The 23303-nt window shown below is 34.5% G+C and overlaps 1 protein-coding gene across 2 annotated transcripts; it reads right to left on the bottom strand.

Annotated features, from left to right (window-relative positions):
* LOC104114122 (single myb histone 5) lies at positions 1–6574 on the bottom strand. Of its 2 annotated transcripts, XM_009624496.3 has the most exons (8): positions 6313–6574; positions 5768–5965; positions 5410–5627; positions 3545–3629; positions 2065–2148; positions 1119–1146; positions 797–995; positions 1–290 (listed from the first exon to the last, which is right to left on the bottom strand). In XM_009624496.3, coding segments are annotated over exons 2-8 (765 nt in total). In that variant the 5' UTR covers positions 5918–5965; positions 6313–6574; the 3' UTR covers positions 1–289. The 2 variants fall into 2 exon arrangements, with proteins under 2 accessions (XP_009622791.1, XP_009622790.1); XM_009624495.4 differs by having other exon boundaries at positions 797–1146.
* Positions 6575–23303: the final 16729 nt, after the last annotated feature.

Here is a 23303-nt window from a genome sequence, read left to right as displayed (position 1 = left end):
TAATCAAAACTATAATTTTATATACTCATAGCATCACCAAAAATTTCATGGGGTTCCATGGCAAGTCAACTAGCTGTCTGTACAGTTTGCACCCAAACACACTACAAAAGAGGGTATATGTACAAAAATAAAAGCACCAACTTCTAGTGCTCTCTTGCCAATGACCCCAATGACATTCAATATCACCTGCCAATGGACACAATTATCTATATTTACAAATCTATTCACATATCTACAGTGACATTTAAGCTGGATAGATGTACACCCTAGCTGTTGCAATCCAGATCCATCTGCATAAGCAAAAAAAGTAATTGTAAAGAGGCGATAAGAATTCAAAATCTTATATGCAACCAAAGGATTAGGTTGCGAGCAAAATGATATAGTGAAGTATAAACAAACTTATGATATACTAGTTAGTATTAAATGAAAAACAAAAAGGATAGATTGTGAGACCACTGAAGGTGAGAGATAACAGTAGGCCACCTAATTCTTTACTTCATAGGCAACGTGATCAACCCCCTGCCCCTCGCCCCACACCAAAAAAAAAATAAAAAAAAATAAGGTACTATGCAGGTAAATCTCTCTTGGCAACAGAGCGAGTAACTAATAATTGAGTTACATTAAAAGGCAAAAGGTTGACTTCATACTTGAAATGGAATACAGATTAGAGATCCAAAAGAAATTTGAATATACAAGACCTCTTCCTTCATAGGACCAAAGCAAGTCCACTTTTGTTACTCCATCCATCATGTCTTATAGATTAGCAAATCCAAACTGGAACTACAATTAAGCTTACCACACACGGACAGTTCGAGGATTCAATGCCTTCAATGCTGCTTCAGCAAAGCACTGTGCCGCTTCTGCCTCTGCTTCAGCCTTCTCCGCATCTCTAGCTGCCCTTTCTGCCTCAGCAGTAGCAGCTTCTGCCTCTGCAACTGCTTGTGTAGCAGCTGCAGCAGCCTCCTCCGCACTCATGCTCATCATTTGAGCTAACTCTGCATCAATTTGTGCTTTAGTAAGTATTCTAACTCCATTGTTTTCAAGCTTTGGGGAATCCTTCTGCTTCCCCTCCAGAAGCAATGGGAAATCGTTGCCCCTGGCATCAGATGATACTCTACCTGGTGAAATCCTGTACTGATGCTTCGCCTATCAATAAGAATACAAGCATTAATATCCAAAATTAACAATTAACAGAGCTTACCCATTATGGGGCTATCAATTCACTGCTTGTCTGAACTCTAATCTTCTATAGAGACGCACAAATAAAAGGAAAAATGCACAAAAGCTCTCAGTTTCAGAAAGATAAATGCATTTACATAATAAATTTTCACAACTGTTACTTAAATCAAAGAATTTTACTCAGCAACCATGCTGAGCAACCTATTTCTGAACTGTTCAACATAAGGGACTTCATAATTCAGTGGAGGGTTCATAACAGAAAGAGAATGGTACCACAAACGAAACAAATTGATGCAACCAAAGGATAATAAACTCCCAGTTACCCTACCTCTCAGTGTTTCCGTCACTGAAACAGCTTGGCATGATGTTGCAGTGAAGATCAAGCTTAAGACCGAGAACAGACATGATACTATAGTCTTGACATAAAATAATATCACTTCCTCTAGTTAAGTTAGCAGTTTCCCATCTTCTTCATGACTCCACAGATTTCACACTAACCATTAACAATTAAATGTCTTGCGGCAGTGGAATTCAACTAACTTATTAAATCTTTTGGGCCATGATTATCTCCTGACACCTACACCAACTCCATTCCCAACAGGGATAGAAGGACAAAAGTGGAACATTGATACAAAAAAAAAACACCAAAAGCAACACTTAAATATAATGCAAGTTATACATAGGTCCTCTGAGATTACTAGATGACAATCCTCTCAAAATAATCACATAACTATTATCTTAGAATTATCCTCCTAATCACGAATTAGCAATTAGTGATTTCAAAGCTATATCAAGATGGAATAGCCTATAAGCCCCTGTTGATGTACAACAGCCAATGCACCTGACCTGAAGGCCAAAAGAGGAGATTTTCATCACTTTCATTACCTTTATCAGTCTTCCGTTTTCAACCAACGCCTTCAAATTTGCAACTAACAGCTTTTCAAAGTCTGGAGGTGCCACGAAGTGTTCCTTTAAGCAAAGAAAGATATGAAGTTACTGACACCTAAAAGTGTAAAGAATGCAGTAGCATTCACAAAATCCATACCCTTGTTGAAATGTCATGAAAGTCCAAAGTAATTGAGAGCAAAAGTAAAAAGTTAATTAAGGCTCTTCAATTTTAGGCAAACGAGCAACTTCCGACAACTTTCTATTTCTTCTTTCCCTTTGGAAAAGGTAAATCCATCTAACTTAAAAAATAAAGCATAAAGCCAATGCTCACATATGGGTGTAAGTGAATTAATTGGAAATTGGGTTAAGATGAAAAAACGAAAATTAAGAACCCCAACAACCATTTGGCAAGCTCATTATCCACCAAGTTGGATTGTATATCCATGTCAGCAGATGCAGAGGCAGTCATATTTAATGGATTAACTGAACCCAGTATCTTCAACATAGAATATATAATCCAGTAAATATGACTGCATCCACCTCTGTTGACATGGATGCACAACCCAACTTGGTGGATAATGAGCTTGCCAATTGGTTGGCGGTCTTAGTTTCCCTTTTATCATCTTAACCCAATTTTTGATTAATTAGCGTACACCCATATGTGAGCGTTAGTTTTATGCTTTATGTGTGTGTGTGTTTGCACGCGCGAGAGAAGAGAGGTAAAATTATAGAAATGTTAAATTCCGAACCCATAATAAAGTAAAATGTATTTGGTGCTAAGAACTTTAAAGGTTGAACCCATCAAATTTAAATCCTGAATCCTCACATATGACATATCATTCATAGCACTCCATTCCACTTTCTATACCAATCTTTCTTCCCACCACAATGAGGTACCTGGACTACCCCATAATTTACAAATCTTCATTCATTAAAGGTTTGTTTGATGAAACAACATAAAGCCTAGCCAAGGGGAGAAGCTATGTTGCAATGAAGATGAATGCGCGATCGATATGGGTATGTTCAACTTCTGTAGGTATTTAGTATTTTATCGAGATCCATACAAAGTATCAACTATGATGTCATGCTCGTTGACACTAGTGTATTGGCAAATAAAAGATTAGGCAAGATTAGAGAAAAGGAGACCTTTTCGTTTGTACATTTGTCAAAGTTCTTGCCTTCTTGGAAAAATTAAAGGGTGTTTTGCTCCATTTTAGGTGTTTAAGGTGGATCTAGTTCAAAAGGAAAAAGGTGGACGATTGTTGGGAAAATGCTCAATTAGGCAGAATTAAAAGCACACAAGTATTTCCCAGCAGATTGATAAAATAGTTTAAGGCGTACCAATAGAGACAACATTAATACAAATGCCTTAAAATAGTATTTAACAAGATTTATAAATTTTTCAAATCATTGAACTCTCTCCACTGAACCTCATCCTATATTTGCACATTATGTGGTAAAAGAATGGAAGCAATACCTCGAGGTACGAAGAAATTGTTGTTCGACTAGACCCGCGTGGTTCCTTCAATCCAGCTATCACCTCTAATATAAGATCATCCAATCTACAATAAAAAAAACATGCCCCAGACAGGTCCATTCAAATTGCAATCTAAGCGCAGATACCTATTGCATTGCATGAAAAAACTCATCTAAAAGATTAAATCATTAGAGTGGGGTTACTTTCATTTTTTTATTTTATATCTACATCACACCCCTCATGTGCGAATCTGATTCTTTTTCATAGGTCAAGCACATGAAAATAATATGTTAGATTTGTTGCAATCACCCCTCAAGTATGAACTAATTCTTTTATTAGGTCAAGCACAAAATATTTTCTTGTGCATGATGGTAGACGCCGAATCAAGACTCTAATACTATGTGAAATTGTGAGAAATGCCTTATCTAAAAGTTAAAATGCTAAAGGTGGGACACTTTCAGCATTTATTTTAGGTGTGTGACAATACTGAAGCAGTAGTTTATTCTCAGAAGGTAGAAAACAAAGAGTAAAACACTACTACTAAATTATGACTTCATATGTTGATTGGACTTAGTATGCAAAAATCGATCAGTAAAAGCAACATTGCAGGCTTGGTGATAATATATTTTTCAAGGACAGCGTGATCATTGAGTAGAAGAATAAAATTAGAAGAGGGCATGTAACCAACCTAGATTGAACACCGAACAAGGATATGGAAAAGTAAAAATGGAAAATGGGGTATAACAAAAAGACAAATGCATTATGTAATCGTCAAGCAGTTTCAACATATTAGAACTTTCTTGTTATAAAGACAGACTATTCCCAAGACCTGAGCCATGGTGTTAATGTTACAATGGAGTAACATTATTGTTAACAAAAAGATGCTCACATTTGCATGTAAAATTCAATGGAACTGTTGAGTGTTGAGTTATAATGTTGGGTTACTCCATTTATTGTCTTAAGATTTTGAGTTAAAACTCAAATTCTTTAATATGGTACCAGAGCCAACTTTTGACGAGCCCCATTATCACACTTAACACATGTAAGCCTGCATTAAGCTTCATATGTGAACCCTAAAATTGGGTTACGCGTGAGACAAGATGTTGAGTTATATTGTGGCTTACATCAAGTACAAAAGGACATCCAAAGATTTACAAAGATTTTGGGTTATTTCACCGATGCTTAAAGGTTTTTGAGTTGAATGCTAAGATTCTTCCAAAAAAACAAATGACAAATTAAAAATGATAAAACAAGCTGAAACGTTTGGCCTAGAATCTACAGTAACAACCAGAACCTACTCTTATAATACCAAAACCACTTCTCTTACTTCTGATAAGCTTCCCAAACAGACAGGAGCCCATTTGATCTTCCAAAGGAACGTGAAACAAAATGTATATGAAGATAGATGCCATGCTTTTTCCGAGATAACGGTGTTATATAATGATGTAGATGCATTTAAAAACAATGGTTTGAAATATGAACTTAGTTGCAAAGTGCTCCCGATGAAATAGATGATGAAACTTCAGGAACTAAATGGCTTCCGCATTAAATACCTTACAAGTTAAACATATTACTAACTCATAAAGTACTTTTGGTGAAAGAATGTTAAACTTTACATTCTCCAAAAGCAATGTCTCAAATTTTATGCCAAGGTGGCTTTAGTAAAAGTTCATCTTAGTGATTTCACTTCCAAAAAAGTATGTGCAATATCTTCTTAAAAGTGATGTCCACATCAAGAAGTCACATAAGAGTTGCTTGAATTTTTCTTGCAACAGCTCTTCAAGCACAATGATGAACTTTAAGACCATTTAAAAGGATCCAAGTTTAGAATATGAAACATTTCAAGGAATGGATAGCATAATAACCTTGAAATCGCCTCCTTAGAACCAACATCCTCCACGTTTTCATAGGATGCTGCAAGAGATTTAGCATCAAGAACTTCTATACCATTCTCAAACACAGTGCTAACATGCAAGGCACTATCAACATGTTTCACTGTTGGCTGAATGCTTTTATACCCAGTCCTCCCTGGCTGCCGAGAACCCCGCCCACTTGCCATAGCATGTAGATTTCTCCATTTATCCTGTCCAATCAAGACCAGGTTCATCAGAGCAACTTTACTTTGAGCATAACTATGGGAAAACCACAAATATTCCAGCCCGAGAAAGTATAAGCTTCCCCAATAGGTAACAAGCAACATAAGTTAACTGTGTTGTCTAATACCTTAATGTCCACATTTGAACGAGAACGCAACACACCAGCAAACTCTGGATCTTTGAGTATGGTGCTCCACTTGCCAACCCCATACTTAGCAACACCCAACTTAAGGGCAGCTTCTTCTTCTGATGTCCACTTCTGCTTTGGTGCACCCATAATAGGTTGATGCCTTTTTGACACCGACGCAGAATTGAGCTTCCCTACCTATAGAGCCATCTCACTTTTCAATAAACAAATATCTGAATGTGGCTAAAGAAAAGTAAATACCCAAGAATAAATGATCAATAAGAACATAAGCAGGACAAACTATAATCTGAAATTATATGACAGAAGATATTCATTTGTTAACTATGTTTCTGTACACGAGCGCATAAGAATATTCAGCAGCTACACGCTGTTCCAAAAAAAAAAATGTAACACCAGTCTAAAATTTCAGTATACAAGAATAAAAAAGAAAGCAAAAAACTTTGGAGGTGCTCATTTCAAGCTTAAAAGGAGTAAAGAGCCCAGGTAATATTTGCATATGGTTGAAAAAATGAATTGAGTCATACCAGAAAGAAAATGTGGTGCAGAATTGTTGACGTGACAGAAATAACTGCGTTAACCCATTGTAATTCGTCGAGACCAGGATAAAAGATTGAATTTGAAACCCTAGACACGAGAATGAATTTGGGACCGCGCCAAATTGCAACCAGCCTTCTCTTTTCTATCTATCGAATTACTTGCCGCGAAATATATCCCCACCAAACAGACGATGGAAAAAGGAAAATGTCATTTTCTTCTCGAAACCTTTTCGGCTACAAAAATACATTTGGGGATGAATTTTTCTATTTTTTACAGCTATTATGATACTCCAGTTAGCGACGAAATATTAAACTGTTTATATATAGTTTTCATGTCACGTAAAATGGCCTTGAAGGATCTACAAAATTTGATATGATAAAATAATTTAAATATTTATCTGATAAAATAATTTACCAGTGGAATTAGTTATACTGAGATTAGTTTTGTTAATATTAGTTATACTCGTATTATTCCTTTTTGACTGTTTAATATATTGTATTAATCTTAAGATTGTCAATTTTACTGTTTTATCCAGGAACAATTTATCCTAAGATTATTATTCCACTATCTGCCAGGTATAAACTATTTCAATACTATTTTTAATACTGGAATAACTTATCCCAAAATTAGTAATCAAACAAGGGATAAGCCGGTACTAAATTTTTATTCCAAGATTATTTTTACTTATTCATCATACCAAACAACCCCTTAATAGTTCAATTGGTTGGCTACATAAATTTTCACCTTGTTGACCTTAATAATCCCCTCCCCAATTTCTCATTTCTCGTGCCTCATCTATATCTATCTATATTATTATAAAAGTATAAATATAATAACTCATAATAAAAGGACATAACCGGAATTCTAGATATTAGACTTATAATCCTATAAGTTTAAGACATAATACTACACGTTAGGAATCCTACATGATTACCTTTAGGAATCCTATTAGTATAATTACTTCCGGGTTGTCTAATTCATATAAATTGAACAAGTAAATATCCTTAGTCATTTAATCCTATTACTTTTAGAATATACTTCTTAAAATTCCTATTACTAATTTAATTTGAAAAAGTATTATAATGTCCTATTACTAATTTAATTTGAGAATGTATTATATTTTCCAAATCTATTTAGAAAAAGGAGAGCCTATATTATTATAAAAGCATAAATACAATATTAAGATACCAAAATAACCCTAAAATATTAAATGGAAGAACTCATAGGGAAAGGACATAAATGCAATAACCTATTTTTTGGACTACAATACCTTCTATGCTAATTTTTAATATTTTAGATTTTAAAATTAATAAATTTTTGTCTATTAAATTCTTATTAAAAATATGTAGGAAGGTTTAATAAAATAAATTTCATACGAATCCTCCGTATTGGAAATACATTACCACTCCATAATGTCCAATACAAAAAAAAAAGTAATATTAAATGGACTGCATAAAGAGTTAAAATTTAAAAAAAAAAATACCCCCATGATAATATATTTTTATATTATATTTGAACTATTTTCCTACTCAAGTAATATTTTTTTATCAATTTTTTATATAATATTAAAAAATACTTAATTATTAAACAACAACTAAGAAAATATTTAAGAATACAAATGTGTGAGAAAGAGAGAGAAAAAAATGGTTGGTAAGAGTCAATACTATTAATGATTCTACAAACATAAAGATCTAAAAGTGAAATGTCATATCAATCTTTTACTCTTTGAAAATAAAATTTATGGTGGATAAAATTATAATTAAGATTAAATATTCAAAATAAGAGATGAACTAATACTAAGATCTGAACAGTTAAAACCAAATACTTAAATCTTTTAATTAATTATTTAGTAAGAGAATCCAATTCAATTATTTTTTAAATTCATCATATGAGTAAAAATTTTATTCAAGTTAAAAAAATATTATAGGGTACATAAATTTATTCCATAAAAAGAGCGTTAGAACACAAAGTAAAAAGGTTAGTATATTATTAAGAATTAAAATGCTATATAAGTGTCTGAGGAAGTACAATCAAAGCTAAATCCTAAACAAGAACAAGCTTTAAAGACAATATTATAAAGAGTCGACTCTGCTATAACATGATTATTCTTTGTAGATGCCTCCGGCGAAATCGAAATAATATTTCTATGTCATGCATTACTTGCAAGTATCATATCAAGAGGCATGACACTGTTAGCAATAATATCAAGTGGTGTACCAATAACGATTTTATTGTGAGGCCACCCACTTTAGATTTGATATACCTCTTCAAACAACTTAAATAACCATCACAAATATATCAAAACAGAGCAATGGTGCTAAATTTTATAAGAAAAGCAAAATTGATAATATGGGATGAAACACTTATGGCTAAGTGTCAAACAATCAAATTAATTGCCCGGAGTTCTAGAGATGTAACGACCCGACTTGTCGTTTTAAGAATTTACGCCCCGTTCAGTGACTTAAGATCTCGAAAAGTTTCGCAATATGTATTATGGCCCGCGAGTGTGGTCAAGTTTGATTTACTGAAGATTCGGAATTAAATTAAAAGAACAATCCTTATTTAGAAGCTTAAATGGAAATAGTTGACTGGAGAGTTGACTTTTGAGTAAACGATTTCGGAATGGAATTTTGATGATGCCAATACCTCCGTATGGTAATTTTTAACTTAGGAGTGTGTCCGAAAAATTATTTGGAGGTCCGTAGGGGAAGTAAGCTTGAAATGACGAAAAAATTAAATTTTGGGAAGTTTGACCGGGGGTGACTTTTTGATATCGGGATCGAAATCTTATTCTGAAAATTTGAATAGCTTTGTTATGTCATTTATGACTTGTGTGCAAAATTCGAAGTCATTCCGGATTGATTTGATATGTTTCGGCACAATATATAGAATTTGAAAGTTCAAAGTTCATAGATTTTGATTTGAGGTGTGATTCGTTATTTTGATGTTGTTTGATATGATTTGAGGCCTCGAGTAGGTCCGTATTATGTTATGGAACTTGTTGGTATGTTCGAACGGGGTCCCGAGGGCCTCGGGTGAGTTTCGGATGCTTAACGGATCAAATTTGGATTTGGAGGAAGAGCTGAAGCAGTTGGGTTGTTGGTGTGATCGCACCTGCGCGAAAAAGGGCAGCAGGTGCGAGCTCGCGGATGCGAGGAATGATTCGCAGAAGCAAAAATGCATGGGTTGTCCAGGCACCGCAGGTGCAAAAAAAATCATCGCGGGTGCGAAGTAATCATCGCGGGTGCGAAAAAATCACCGCGGGTGCGAAAATCCTGGACAGAATGTTACAAAACAGAAGGGTTCCGAGTTTTGCCATTTTTGGGCCTTCAAGCACGTTTTTGGGGCGCGATTTTGAGAGAGAATTCAAGGGAAACTTGAGGTAAGTCACTTGTGATCATTTCTACTCCATAATATTGAATTATCATCGATTAATCTGACTAGATTACATATTTTTTTAGGTATAATTCGGGGGTTTGAACTTAGGGATTTGAAAATAAGATTTGAAGATTTGGAGGTCGAGTTGAGGTCAGATTTTGGTAAAATTGGTATGGTTAGACTCGTGGTTGAATGGGCTTTTGAATTTTTATAACTTTTTTCGGGTTCCGAGATGTGGGCCCCACGATCGATTTTTGAGCTAATTTCGAATTTTTTGTTGGAAAATTAGTATTTTCTTATGAAATTAATTTCAATAAATTTTATTGACTGAATCGAATTATTTGTGGCTAGATTCGAGGTGTTTGAAGGTCAAATTCAAGCAAGAAGGCTATTATGAAATATTGGCATAACTTCAAAAAGGTAAGTATCTTGCCTAACCTCGAGTGGGGAAATTATCCTTTAGGCATTGAGTCTTATGTGAAAACTATATAATTGAAAATCATGTACTCGAGGTGACGAGTACGTACTTGATTTATATGTGCAAATTATATCGATTGAAATTCGTAGACCCCCTTAAGTATTAAGTTGGAAATTTGTTGTAACTTATTAAATCCCTTATTTGTCATGCCTCATTCTTTATTTGCCGAGATTATTTTTATAGGATAAATTGGTGTTATTGTCACTTGACTTTTATGTAAACTTTGTGTTTGTTTGAGTTGCCATTTTTTTTTATGAAAAATACTTTTATTATTGATTTTACCTACAAATAATTAAAATGAAAAATTTAGTTAATAAGATGAATTACTTTTCAGTTCACGTTATGAAAAATTTAGTATTGAATTATAAAGGCCGTGAATCATATTGAGGCAAAGTGCCAAATTATAAAATATTATTCGGTTGAGTTGTTCACTCCCGAACATTTTGTTAAGATGTTGTGCACATTATGATCGAGTCATGGCTCCTTATTGTGGAAAAATAATATGTTATTGATTTCTGTGGCAAGTTGTAATATTTGAGCACTTGATGTGCAATTTATGATATGTTATAATAATTGAGCACTTGATGTGCAATTTGTGATATGTTGTAATATTTGAGCACTTGATGTGCAATTTATGATATGTTGTAATATTTGAGCACTTGATGTGCAATTTGTGATATGTTGTAAGATTTGAACACTTGATGTGTAATTTGTGATATGTTGTAAGATTTGATCACTTGATGTGCAATTGTGATATGTTGTAATATTTGGGCACTTGAGGTGCAAGTTGTATTATGCTATGATATTTGGGCACTTGAGGTGCGATTTGTGAAATATTATGATATTGATACGCATGCGGTGAGATAAGGGTGGCTTGAAACACATGGCTAGTAGAGGAACTACTAGAATTCATGCGCGGTGATATAAGGTCAGGGTGTTGAAACGCATGCGGTGAGATAAGAGTGGCTTGAAACGCGTGGCTAGTAGGGAAACTACTAGAAGCCATGCGGTGTGATAAAGATGGCTAAAACGCGGGATGCCATTTCGTGAAAAATAATTTCTTTAAAAATTAAATGCGAAGGCTCCCGCGGTGATATAAGAAAATGAGATATTGTGAATTTATTTATGATTTGGGACTACGAGGCGGTAACTCGGGAGTACCCTGTTGATATTTCTTTATTTATGTTCCTGTCTTGGTGATTTTGTTTTATTGAATATATAAATTCTTGTCTTCTTCCGTGATGTACTAGTTGACTTTATTATCATGTATTTTGTATTCCCAGTTATATTGTGTTGGCTTTGGCTTTTTAGCACGTGACCCTGAAGAAGTATATTTCTGGGTTTTCTTACTGATTTTTGATGATTGAGTTGATTTAAATAAAAAGGAATTATTATTTTATTTTAAATTAAATAGTTTTACAACCAAACCAATAGTTTATCCGATGCCTTAATTTAAGTGAAATGTTACTTTCTTCACCCAAATGAATTCTAAAAATAAATTCAATTCTTTGTTGATTTCTTACTTGATTTAAAAAATTTAAACTCACTTTAGTGGAAATAGATTGATCATGTGGATCTTATATACATTGAGGATATTTAGCACATGAGTTGTTCATGCAGTTGAGATATGAATTGAGGGCATGAGGTGCCGGAAAAATATGATGATTTAATTATGGGCACGAGGTGCCGTGGAAATATGAAAATGGGTTGAGACCCGTGTTTACAAAAAATATGAAAATGGGCTGAGACTCGTATTTTTTATGATTATGAAATGAGGTGTCACATGGTGACTTTTTAATTGAAAGAATTATATTCAAAAAATTTATTTGGAAAGATTTTTATTCAAAAAGAATTATATGTGAAAGACATTTATTTGAAGGACTTGATTTAATTGGGTGTAATTATATTTATTAATTGGTGAGGGATATTAATAGTATTCTTGTTGTCTGTTGCGCATATCACTGGTTGTTTTATCCTGCCCTTATTGTTATTGTTTCCTAGTATTTTGTATATTATATTGCACAGGTTATTAGACTAGTGAGTGTCTTGACTGTACATCGTCTATACTCCATTGAGGTTAGTTTTGATATTTACTGGGCACCGCTATGGTGTGCTCACTCTACACTTCTGCACATTTTTGTGCAGGGGCAGGTATTGGAGGTATCGGACTTGAGCAGAGTTAAAGCGCGATCGTAAAGATTCAAGGTAGAGCTGCTTGGCCGTCACAGTCCCTTGGAGTCTTTTCATTTCATTGTACTGTTAATTTGTAATCAAATAGTATTGTATATTTGGTCTTCGTGATCATTTCATGTATTCAGTTAGAGTTCGTGACTCAGTACTACCAGTCTTGGGAGGTTGTATATTGTGATTATTTTCGCTGTTGGTTTATTAAAAAAAATGGTTTCAAAAGGTAATTGTAATCGACTTACCTAGTCTTAGAGACTAGGTGTCATCACGACGCCTGTGGTGGGATTTTGGGTCGTGACAAGTGATATATTGGATATTAATGAACCGTTTGGTAAAAAATTAATGGTTTGGGAGGTGATTTATGTCAAGTACTACCAATAGTTCCAAAATCGACAAAAACAGAGATTGTAAAAGCTAGCTTGCCAAAGTTATACTTCTGGCCTCAAATAAAAAAGATTCAACTGACAAGAAATATAAAGTAAGAACAAATTCAATATTCAGTGTCTTCTTGCTTCGTGTCGGAAACGAAGAAGAGCATACAATAAAAGATGATTTGGTTCATCGTGAATACTTGGTTATCAATCCCAATAGTAATAATAGTGCATTTAATAAGAGAAAAATTTCTATCATTAGATTAAAATACAATTTGTGCATATCGCACGATAGAATTAAAAAGATATCCCAACTAGCAGAAATGAATATGTTGATCAACGAAATAAAAAGTTGATTACAAAATTTTATAGTAAAAACAAAATATTTTTCTGTTTTTGACTCAGCAGAAAATGATACCAATAATTACTACCAAGAATAATACTCAAATACTTTAATACCAAATGGTCTTCTACCATACATGTTTGTTGTCAAGTTTATTATTTCTTACTTATATTAGTGTTACCGTATATATAATAGACTAAGTTAAAATTGATCTTCCATTGTATATAGGTTGATTTTGAAGAAATTTATATATGTCATGCTACTGAAAAACTTAGATACGCCGAATAACTTAGGTAATAGCACACGTATGGTATATTGAAATTTTGACAATAACATCATACATGCAAAAATTATGATACTGGTCAATGTGCTTTTAAGTATATTTTATCCCTAAATTCAACTTTCATCTTCCGAGACTAAGGAATATCCTTTTAAATTTGTGTGAAAATAATTTTAGTATGTTTATGTTTTGAAAATTTTAATAAATAAAGCACAAGGACAAACATCCTAAATATTGAACTATATTTACCGCAATATATTTTCTTGCACGAATAACTGTATGTTGCACTTTCAAGAGGAATATCAAGATCAACAACAAAGAGTTCTGGTTAAAGCAGAGCATCCAACGAATTAGGAGGAAACATACACAAAAAAATATTGTCCACAAATAAGTGTTCGTTAAGATACCATCACATTAAATACTTTTAAACTATAAGACATAATTATCTAACTAACATGACAAAATTGATCATTTCTGTAAGTTTTGTATGATGTTCTTTTATTTTAAATTCATGTATTATGCTAATGTAATAATATTTTCGGCATTTAGATGATTGTTGTATTACTATACATACGGAAAGGGGCCTAAAATGTCCCTTTACTATATGAAATAGGACAAGCTAGCCCTCCGTTAAAAGTTGGTCTCTATTCTGCCATTGCCGTCAACAAATGGGCTCGTATATGCCCTTCATCACTAACGGGAGACTCATAAAGCCACGCAGAATATATGTGAGGGCAAGTTAGACCTAGTTCGAATTGTACATGGGCATATATGAGTCAGTTATAATAGTCATTTCTCAAACACTTCACAACTCCATATCAGTTTACTTAGACACCTATTTGACAACACCAAGCTAATTATCACAACAAATGTTGTCAATGCATATATACATCTATATGGTGTCATGGATTTGATATATCTATATGTTGTCATGGATTTGATATTTCTATATGATGTCATGGATTTGTCCTTCCATATATGTTGTCATGGATTTGTCCTTCCATATACTGTCATGGATTTGTCCTCCCATATGATGTTGAAGATATGTCCTTCTATTTTTTGCCATGAATTTTTCCTTCTGTGTGCATCTAACCTTGTTGACGAAGATATCTCCATTGCCTACAATAATAAAAAAGAGGGCAAAAAAAAATATATAAGTACAAGAAAGATAGTTTACCTGCTAAGGCGTGTCACATTCAAAAATTGAGTTCAAAGTATTGCCTAAGATAATCTGGCATGATGCGGGCCATGATATTTGGTGAGAACGAAGCTCTCTAAGTCTAGTTTCTATAATTAAAATGGTTTTCAATTCTGACATTCCAATATCGAGATACAAAGGTTTTGGTAAAGCCGCGATAATCTAAAACTGTTGGCGTGTTAGAATGTAGAGTCGAATTCAAAAAATCATCTAGAATGATCCTGAAAATGTTTAATACTGAATTCTGGATATATTGTATATCTTGAACTCTAGTTTTTAATAAATCAAACAGTTTGCGATTCCGAGGTTCCTACATCAAGATATAAAACTTTTGGCGAAGCCGCAATAATCTGAAACTGTTGGTGCATTAGAATGTAGGGCCAACTTCAAAATATCATCTAGAATGATCCTGAAAGTGTTTAATTCAAAAGTTCAAATATATTGTAGATCTTGAACTCCAGGTTCTGATAAATCAAATGGTTTGCGATTCCAAGGTGCATGACAAAAATTAAGGCTAACTTCGAAAAATCACCTAGGGTGATCCGCGAAGATTCTAATTCTAAATTTGGATATGTTCTAGAACTAAAGGTCTAGTTTCTATAGAATCAAACATATCATGATTTGGACATTTCTACAGCAAGATATCAATTTTATACCATAAGATGTGTTGGCTTTAAAGGGTGACGAAAATTGAAAAAAGAAGAAGAAGTTACCTATCAAATATGCACTCGAGAAATTGGCAAACACTGCGAATTGATGCTCGACAAATACGAGCCCAAGGGTTTATATAGATCTCCATAGGCCGCTTACAATAGTATACTGCCGATATGGGATTGAAATTATAAATCAAACTCCTAAAAGGACTCGATTTGTTGACGGCGGTGGAATGGGCAACTCCTAAAAGGACTCGATTATGCCCACTGTAGCTTTTATCCCATCAGAGAATAAAGTCTCATATTGTATAAGACAAAGCGTGGATCCAATCGTTCAACAGAATTTGAAACAATGCAATATTAATGACTATTGTAATGATTACTGATATTGCTTTTCTTGTCACTAGCAATGTTTGGCACTTTTGTGAATTCTAACTTGAACAAGCAAGGTTAATAACAAACATGGCATTGATTTGGGTCTTTCACGTTTTCATTTGATGTGTTGCAAGACAAGGATTTATTATCTTTTTTTGGTATACATAAAGTGTATCGCACACTCAAGTTAATACTTCAAGCCTATTCTTTAAAGGTTTGATATATCCGACAAGACTTGAAGTAGGGGACATATGTAGGCATATAAATTTTATTAGAATTAAATCCGTAAAATAATTTGGACTATATTTTAAATTCAATATATATTAGTCCAAACAAATATTATGGGTTAATATAATTGGATTAATTATATAAGTCCGATCCAATATTTATGGATTAAATAAATAATTCCAAAGTGTTGGGCTAGCCTATTTAGTTGGGCTACAAATAATGAGCCCACTTCATTAAGCCCAAAATGTCATTTTCCTAGAGGCCCAGTTTGGTGCTACGTGTCAAATGACGTAGCAAGCCAAGTCAAATGAAAGAGCCAATAGGATCGTGCCACGTGTCAAAATGACAAAGCATGCCAAGCCAAATTAAAAGGCCAATGAAACCGCGCCACATGTGCAAGTGACATATTTTGGCCAATCAAATGCGGCCTTCTCACACTTCAATTTGATTGGTCGGAAGGAGTTTATTTTTATCATAATTCTTCCCTTCCACAACTATAAATAGGGGTCTTCATAACCCAGAAAAGACACCAGAAGTTATAACAAGAAGACACAAGGAGGCCCGTGGATCAAAAGCCACAATTCTTTGCAAATTGCAAGTGTTCAAGCACTTCAACACAAATTTTAAGTATTCAAGATCAAGAACGAAGTCAAATTAAATACAAAACATTCAAGATCAAGGCTACTTGTTCGTGATATAATTCGTGGCAACAATCAAAGTGTTCGCGACGGATAAATCAAATTCAAATTAGTTGGACATATGTTGCATCTCCTGCTCAATGGGGCTATAGCCAGTTTCTCCAGATTTACTGCACGCTCAACGGCTCAAGCAGCGACGTCAAGAATTGAAGGAGCTCTGTTCTGTCACCTTCCTCGATACAACTACTACAAAAAGCTGAAATAACCTTTGCATTCTTCATATTCTGTAAGGAACCTTTGAATATGTTCTCTTGCAAGTAGCAGTAGTTGTCTCGCAACAAATCAATATCTTTATCCCAGTAATCTTTGAAAGTGCAATACTAAAGATACAGAAGAGACACAAATCAAGTAAAATGTTATGCTTAACATCCTTAAGCAAATGTTTTGGATCTCATAATGCAATGTCATAGTACTGAAATTAATGAATGCGCACACTCGCAATCTGAAGCAATATATAAACAACATCGTAGTAAAAAATAGACGAGCAAATGAAAATGCTTTTCAGACGTAAAATTTGGTATACAAGAATTTTTCTTTAGGGGAAATCAATAACACTTTGTGAGACACATTTTGTGAGAACATGTATAATAATGAGGTAAATCGCTGATAAAAAATTTAGAGGAAATACTGCGATGTTGCATTTGAAGCTGTAGGAGATTAATAGGCGGGTAAATGTAATATTTTTATGCCCAAAAAAAAAAATCAGAACTAACTATTCATCATTGTAAATGACCAAATTAACTATTCATTGTAAAAGGAAGAGTCTCCAGTGCAGCTACACTTTGGTTAGAGCCCGTTTAGCCATGATTTTTTTTTTTTACTTTTTTTCCGAAAAAGTTTTATTTTTTTCGAAATCAATGTTTGACCATAAAATTTTCAGTTTTCACTTGAAGATAAATTTTGAAATTTTCGAAAATTTGAAATACTCCAAAAAGCTATTTTTCAAAATTTTCACTCAGATCACTCACAAAAATTCAAAAGCAACCCAAAATTATATTCATGTCCAAACGCAACTCTAATTGTCAAATACCATTTTCACCTGAATTTTTCCCCCCACTTTTTTCTAGAATTTTACGATTCTTATGTCCAAACGCCCACTAAATCTTCACAAAACGAAAAAAAACATGTTCAACCCCCATACCAGCATCCATAGTGAGTATGATAGACAATAGGTTTAGCATCAAAGGAAGTTGTGCATAAGATACCCTGAATTCAAGTACACCTCAAAAGATGGATGAGTTTTGCTTGTTATTACTTCGGCTTCAATTTGTTTGAATCTTTTTGAAGTATGAAGGTCAAATTGACCTTTTTTTGTGTAAATTTGGACATAGATTCTTAAAGTTTTTTGAAATAAAATTTACATATTTAAAAACTACATAAAAGTATTATAAGTCACAATAGTTAAAAATTTAAAATATTTAAATATTATTTGCAAAAAAAATGGTCAAAGAAAACTTTGTTTGACTACCCAAATAGTAATAGGTTCATTCTTTTTTAAATGGAGAGAGTATAAAAATTTGTAATAAAATAAGGCAAGATATGAAAACTATCCTTGCTCTTCCTACAAGGATTGTATGATGTCTAGTAAGGATTCTACATCATTTGCATAATTTTCTTTACACCAAAAAATGAAACAGCAGAATACACGGGGTTTCACAATTACCTCTTGAACAAACAAGAGTAGTAGCTATGCCTCAATCCAAAGCTAGTTGGAATCGACAGTACGCATTCTTAATATCATAGATGCTCTGTTTCACTACTAGAAATCCGGTAAAAACCGACCAAAAATACCGACCAACGTTGGTCGGTAATAGCCAAAAATCGACCAAAACGCGACCATTTACGTGTGGACGGTATTTTTGTGGTCGGAAAGGAATACCGACCAAAGTTGGTCGGAAATTACCGACCAACTTTGGTCGGTCAATTAAATTCAAAAGAAAAATATTGCAAAAAAAACCGACCAAAGTTGGTCGGTTTTTTCCGATCAAAGTTGGTCGGTATTTTAATTATGTAATAAAAAAATTCATCATCTGGGAATCGAACCGGGGTCTGTACTGTGGCAGGATACTATTCTATCGCTAGACCATTGGTACATTTTATTTTAAGATTGTCTTTTATTTGATTTATACTCTTTAATTGTATTTTCGCACGAAAATAACCGACCAAAGTTGGTCGGTTTTATTAAAAAATAAAATTACCGACCAAAGTTGGTCGGTTTTTTTAAATGACCCGCCGAATTAACCGACCAATTTTGGTCGGTTTTTTTAATATTAATTTTTATTTATTTTAATTAAAAAACCGATCAAAGTTGGTCGGTTTCTTGAAACATAAATTTTGCGGGACTCAAAAATAGTTTTCTGCATTTTTGCGCCAAAGAAAACCGACCAAAGTTGGTCGGTTTCGTAAAAAAAAAAAAAAAAATTTGAAAAACCGACCAACTTTGGTCGGTTTTTTTTACCGACCAAAGTTGGTCGGTCGATCTTGGTCGGTTTTTGTCGAATTTTTAGTAGTGTTTGGGTCCAAAATATTTCATTATCTAACACTAGGGATTCTCTAATATACTCTAGTGGTTATATATTTAATATATTAAGAGTCCTCTAGTAAGCACTACTCTTCTAGTTGGTATTATCTGTACCGATTTTCAACTTCGATTGTTTTCTATCTTTTGATAAATCTACCTGGATTCCGAGATATCCTAAATATTTTGAGATAAATTCTTTCCATGTGATTTTAGGTCTACCCTTTTTCTTTTAACGCCGTCCATTATAATGTTTTCACATCTAAGCATTTAGAGGCCTACATAAAACGTGCCTGAATTCTCTATATGTGCTACTTGCACATCCTGACGGATGTGATCATTTCTGATCTTATCTAATCTTGTACGATTGCACATCCATCTTAACATTCGCATCTTTGCGACACTCATCTTGTGGATATATTCGGATTTAGAGGCCCATACAAACATTGTTGGTGTTACAATTGTATTGTAATACTTGCCTTTCACTTTTGTAGGTATCTTCCTATCACATAACACTCCTCCATTTCAACCATCCTACTTTAATCTTATGAGTTACACATAACATTGAGCCTAAATTTCTAAACTGTCTAAATTTATGTACCTCAATTTCAACTAATCTCACCTCAACTTCACTCCTATCTCGCTAGCTAAAACTGTAGTGCATGTATTTTGTCTCGGTCCCACTAATCCAAAATCCCTACTCTTTAAAAGTGCTTCTCCATAATTCGAGCTTTTGATTGACACTCTCGCTAGTTTTATCGATTAACACAATATTGTCCGCAAAGAGAATGCATCATGGACCTCGTCATGTATAGCTCATCCATAACAAGGAAAATACAATTGAACAAACACCGGGAACAAAATAAAAGAGTGAAAAAGAAATAGAAATGTCTTGAAGTAAGAAATCAATTGAAAACATACCTCCTCAGGAAGTATCCTTAGATTCTCCAGATAAGGAGTTGAACTTAAGAGGGTTTCTATACCGAGAAGGGAATATTTTGAACTCCAATATGTTATCGTCAACTGTTTGCACTCTAGAAACGGTAACAAAACTTCTTCATTTTCCAACATCAGCATGGAAATCACTTAAAAGGGAGAGAGAAGCAGAGTAGAAGGTAAGTACATTGAGTATTCCAATATCAAACTTATAGGGCTTCAAAAACATCCCAAACTTATGGGTTAAACTCCCACCCCTTTACACCTCCCCCCCCCTCCCCACAAAGAATGTTGAGATAATGGTCTTCCTTCGACCTTTACGAGCCTCTGAAAACTTCAATAGCTTCGTAAATAATACTAGAAAAAAAAACATATTTCACTAGAAATTCCACTTATAAAGTTACAGTGTGATCATTATATCCAACTAGAGATGTTTTAAGTTCAGAATAATTTTTACAAAGTTAGAGTTGTATTTGTGGAAATCAAAGACTCAGACGCGAGCAAAAACCACCATTGATGTGGTAGTCAGAGCTCGCAGAGAACGAACGAGAGAGAAGAAGAGAAGATGGTGGAAACTTCTGGAGATAGAAAACCGATTCTTTCATAAAGAGAAAAGTGAAAAGTATATTTGTATTGTACTGTACATATACGCATACTATATTTTGGCTAATTATAAAAATACCCTCAACTACTAATTACAAAATATCCTCAACTACATAAATACAGATACATCTACAATACACAATACTCTCAATACCCCCTCTCAAGTTGGAGGTGAGGAACTCACTGCCAACTTGCCAAGAATAGAAGTATGTTTGATCCCTGTTAAGGCCTTCGTAAATATGTCTGCTAGCTGAGCATCTATGGGAATGTGATGCAAAGTGATGAGGCCATCATGTAACTTGGCTCGTACAAAATGACAATCCACCTCTATGTGCTTGGTACGCTCATAAAACACTAGGTTTCTTGCCATGTGTATTGCATCTTGGCTATCACAAAAAATTGAGATAGAATGTAAGCAAGGAACTGTCAGTTCTTCTAGCAATCTTTTAAGCCAGATTAGTTCTCCAACTACTTTTCTTACTGATCTGTATTCTGCTTCTGCAGAGGAGAGGGAGACTGTTTCCTACTTCTTGGATTTCCAGCTGATAGGACTATCACCTAACAAGACAATGTATCCACTCACTGATCGTCGAGAATCAGGGCATGCAGCCCAGTCTGAGTCACAGAAAGCCTTCATAGTGCAATCTGGGTTGTTGGAAAAGAAAATGCCCAAGGTTGGATCATTCTTAAGATACCTTAAGACATGAAGGGCAGCTTTAAGATGAGGTTCTCTGGGTGTTTTCATGAATTGACTTAAGTGCTGAACACTATAGGCAATGTCTAACCTTGTATTGGTGAGGAAGTTAAGTTTCCCAACTAACTTTCTATAGTGAGTGGGATCTGCCAGCAGGGTTCCCTCTTCTGCCTTCAACTTGACAGTACAGTCAAGAGGAGAAGAGACTGTAGTATACTGATTGTCATATTCTCTCAACAGATCTGCAGTGAACTTCCTCTGTGAAATGAGAACTCCATCATCCTTGTAGAACACTTCCAGTCCCAGGAAATAGTGCAACTTTCCTAAATCCTTGATTTTGAACTGATCATGGAGGAAAACCTTTCGTGCCTTAATTTCTTCTACATCTGTACCTGTAAGAATCACATCATCAACATAGACAGCCACAAATACTATTGAAAAGCCATCCTTTTTACAGAACAGTGAGTGGTCATTTTCTGAATGTTTAAAACTCCTGGTGCACAATGCCTCAGTCAGCTTAGCATACCATTGTCTGCTTGCTTGTTTCAGTCCATACAAGGACTTGTTTAACTTGTAAACTAGACTAGGAACCTCAGTCTGCAGTCCCTGTGGTACCTCCATATACACCTCTTCATGTAGATCTCCATGTAAGAATGCGTTGTTCATATCTAGTTGGAAAAGGTTCCAGCCCCTTTTAACTGCTATGCTGATAAGGGTCCTAACAGTTGTCATCTTGACAACTGGAGAGAATATTTTAGTATAGTCTATCCCTGCTTGTTGTGTGTATCCTTTCACCACAAGTCTTGCTTTAAATCTCTCAACAGTCCCATTTGCTTTGTGTTTGATTTTATACACCCATCTGCATCCTATGGCTTTCTTACCTGCAGGCAATGTCATTAAATCCCATGTATGGTTAGCATGCAAAGCCTCAAATTTTTGTGTCATGGCTGCTTGCCATGCAGGGTTTAAGGCTGCTTCCTCATAAGAACATGACTCAGATTCATGAGTAATGTTTCTCATCATATGCTGACTATCCTTGTTTAAAGCAGTAAAACAAATATGTTGATGGTCTGAAAGGGGAAAATTGAGCAAGACAGTGTGTGATGAATTGTTCTTTAGATTTGGAAGGGAATACACATATTCACTTAGGTAGTTTGGTGTTTTTACTGTTCTGGATGGTCTTGTAGGACTTGGGAATGAGTAAGTGTTGGTGGTATGTTGGTCTGAGGTATTTGAAAGGATAGGTGAATTTTCAGAAACACCTGCATCAACAGGTGAATGGTTGCTTTGATCAACTAGTGGGGAAATATCTTGATCGCCTGGTAAAGAAATGTTGGTGACAGAACTTGGTGAAGTCCCAGTTGGTGACTGACTATTACTCAAGGCAGCATTTCTATGACCTTCACATGCAAGATCAGAATGAAAAGATGGCAAAACACAAGGAAGAGAAGTGTGATCAGAAGACACTACAAAAGGGAAAACATGTTCATGGAATTGTACATCTCTGAAAATGTGTATTCTTTTAGTGGCTAAGTTCAGTACCTTATAACCTTTTGTGCCAAAGGGGTAACCTACAAAAATATGAGGCTCAGTTCTGGGTTCAAATTTGTCTTTATGAGTTTTAAGAGTGGTAGGATAACATAGGCATCCAAAGCTTTTAAGGTGCGAATAATTGGGTTTGTTTTTGTAAAGTATTTCAAAAGGTGATTTGTTATTCAGGATTGTAGAGGGTGGTCTATTAATCAAGTATGTGGCTGTGAGAATGCATTCTCCCCAATATTTGATAGGTAACTTGGACTGATACAATAAGGCTCTTGCAGTTTCCAACAAATATCTATGTTTTCTTTCCACCACGCCATTTTGTTGAGGTGTGTATGGACAGGTTTTCTGGTGTATAATTCCCTTGGAATGAAAAAATGATGAAGTTTCATTGTTGACAAACTCCAGTCCATTGTCAGACCTCATGGACTTAATGGAAGAATTAAACTGGTTCTCTATCATAAACACAAAGATTCTTAGAACTTGAAGTGTATTACTT

The sequence above is a fragment of the Nicotiana tomentosiformis genome, chromosome 2, assembly GCF_000390325.3.
Source record: "Nicotiana tomentosiformis chromosome 2, ASM39032v3, whole genome shotgun sequence".
Classification (NCBI taxonomy): Eukaryota; Viridiplantae; Streptophyta; class Magnoliopsida; order Solanales; family Solanaceae; genus Nicotiana; species Nicotiana tomentosiformis.
This window is presented reverse-complemented; position numbering and strand designations above follow the sequence as displayed.

Excerpts from the sequence above, each read along its gene's own strand:
- LOC104114122 (XM_009624495.4), bottom strand. The coding sequence starts at position 5,917 with ATGGGTGCACCAAAGCAGAAGTGGACATCAGAAGAAGAAGCTGCCCTT. Across the intron at positions 3,630-5,409 it reads TCTAAGGAGGCGATTTCAAG|ATTGGATGATCTTATATTAG; the intron begins GTTATTATGCTA and ends TTTTTATTGTAG. Across the intron at positions 2,149-3,544 it reads CAATTTCTTCGTACCTCGAG|GAACACTTCGTGGCACCTCC; the intron begins GTATTGCTTCCA and ends CTTTGCTTAAAG.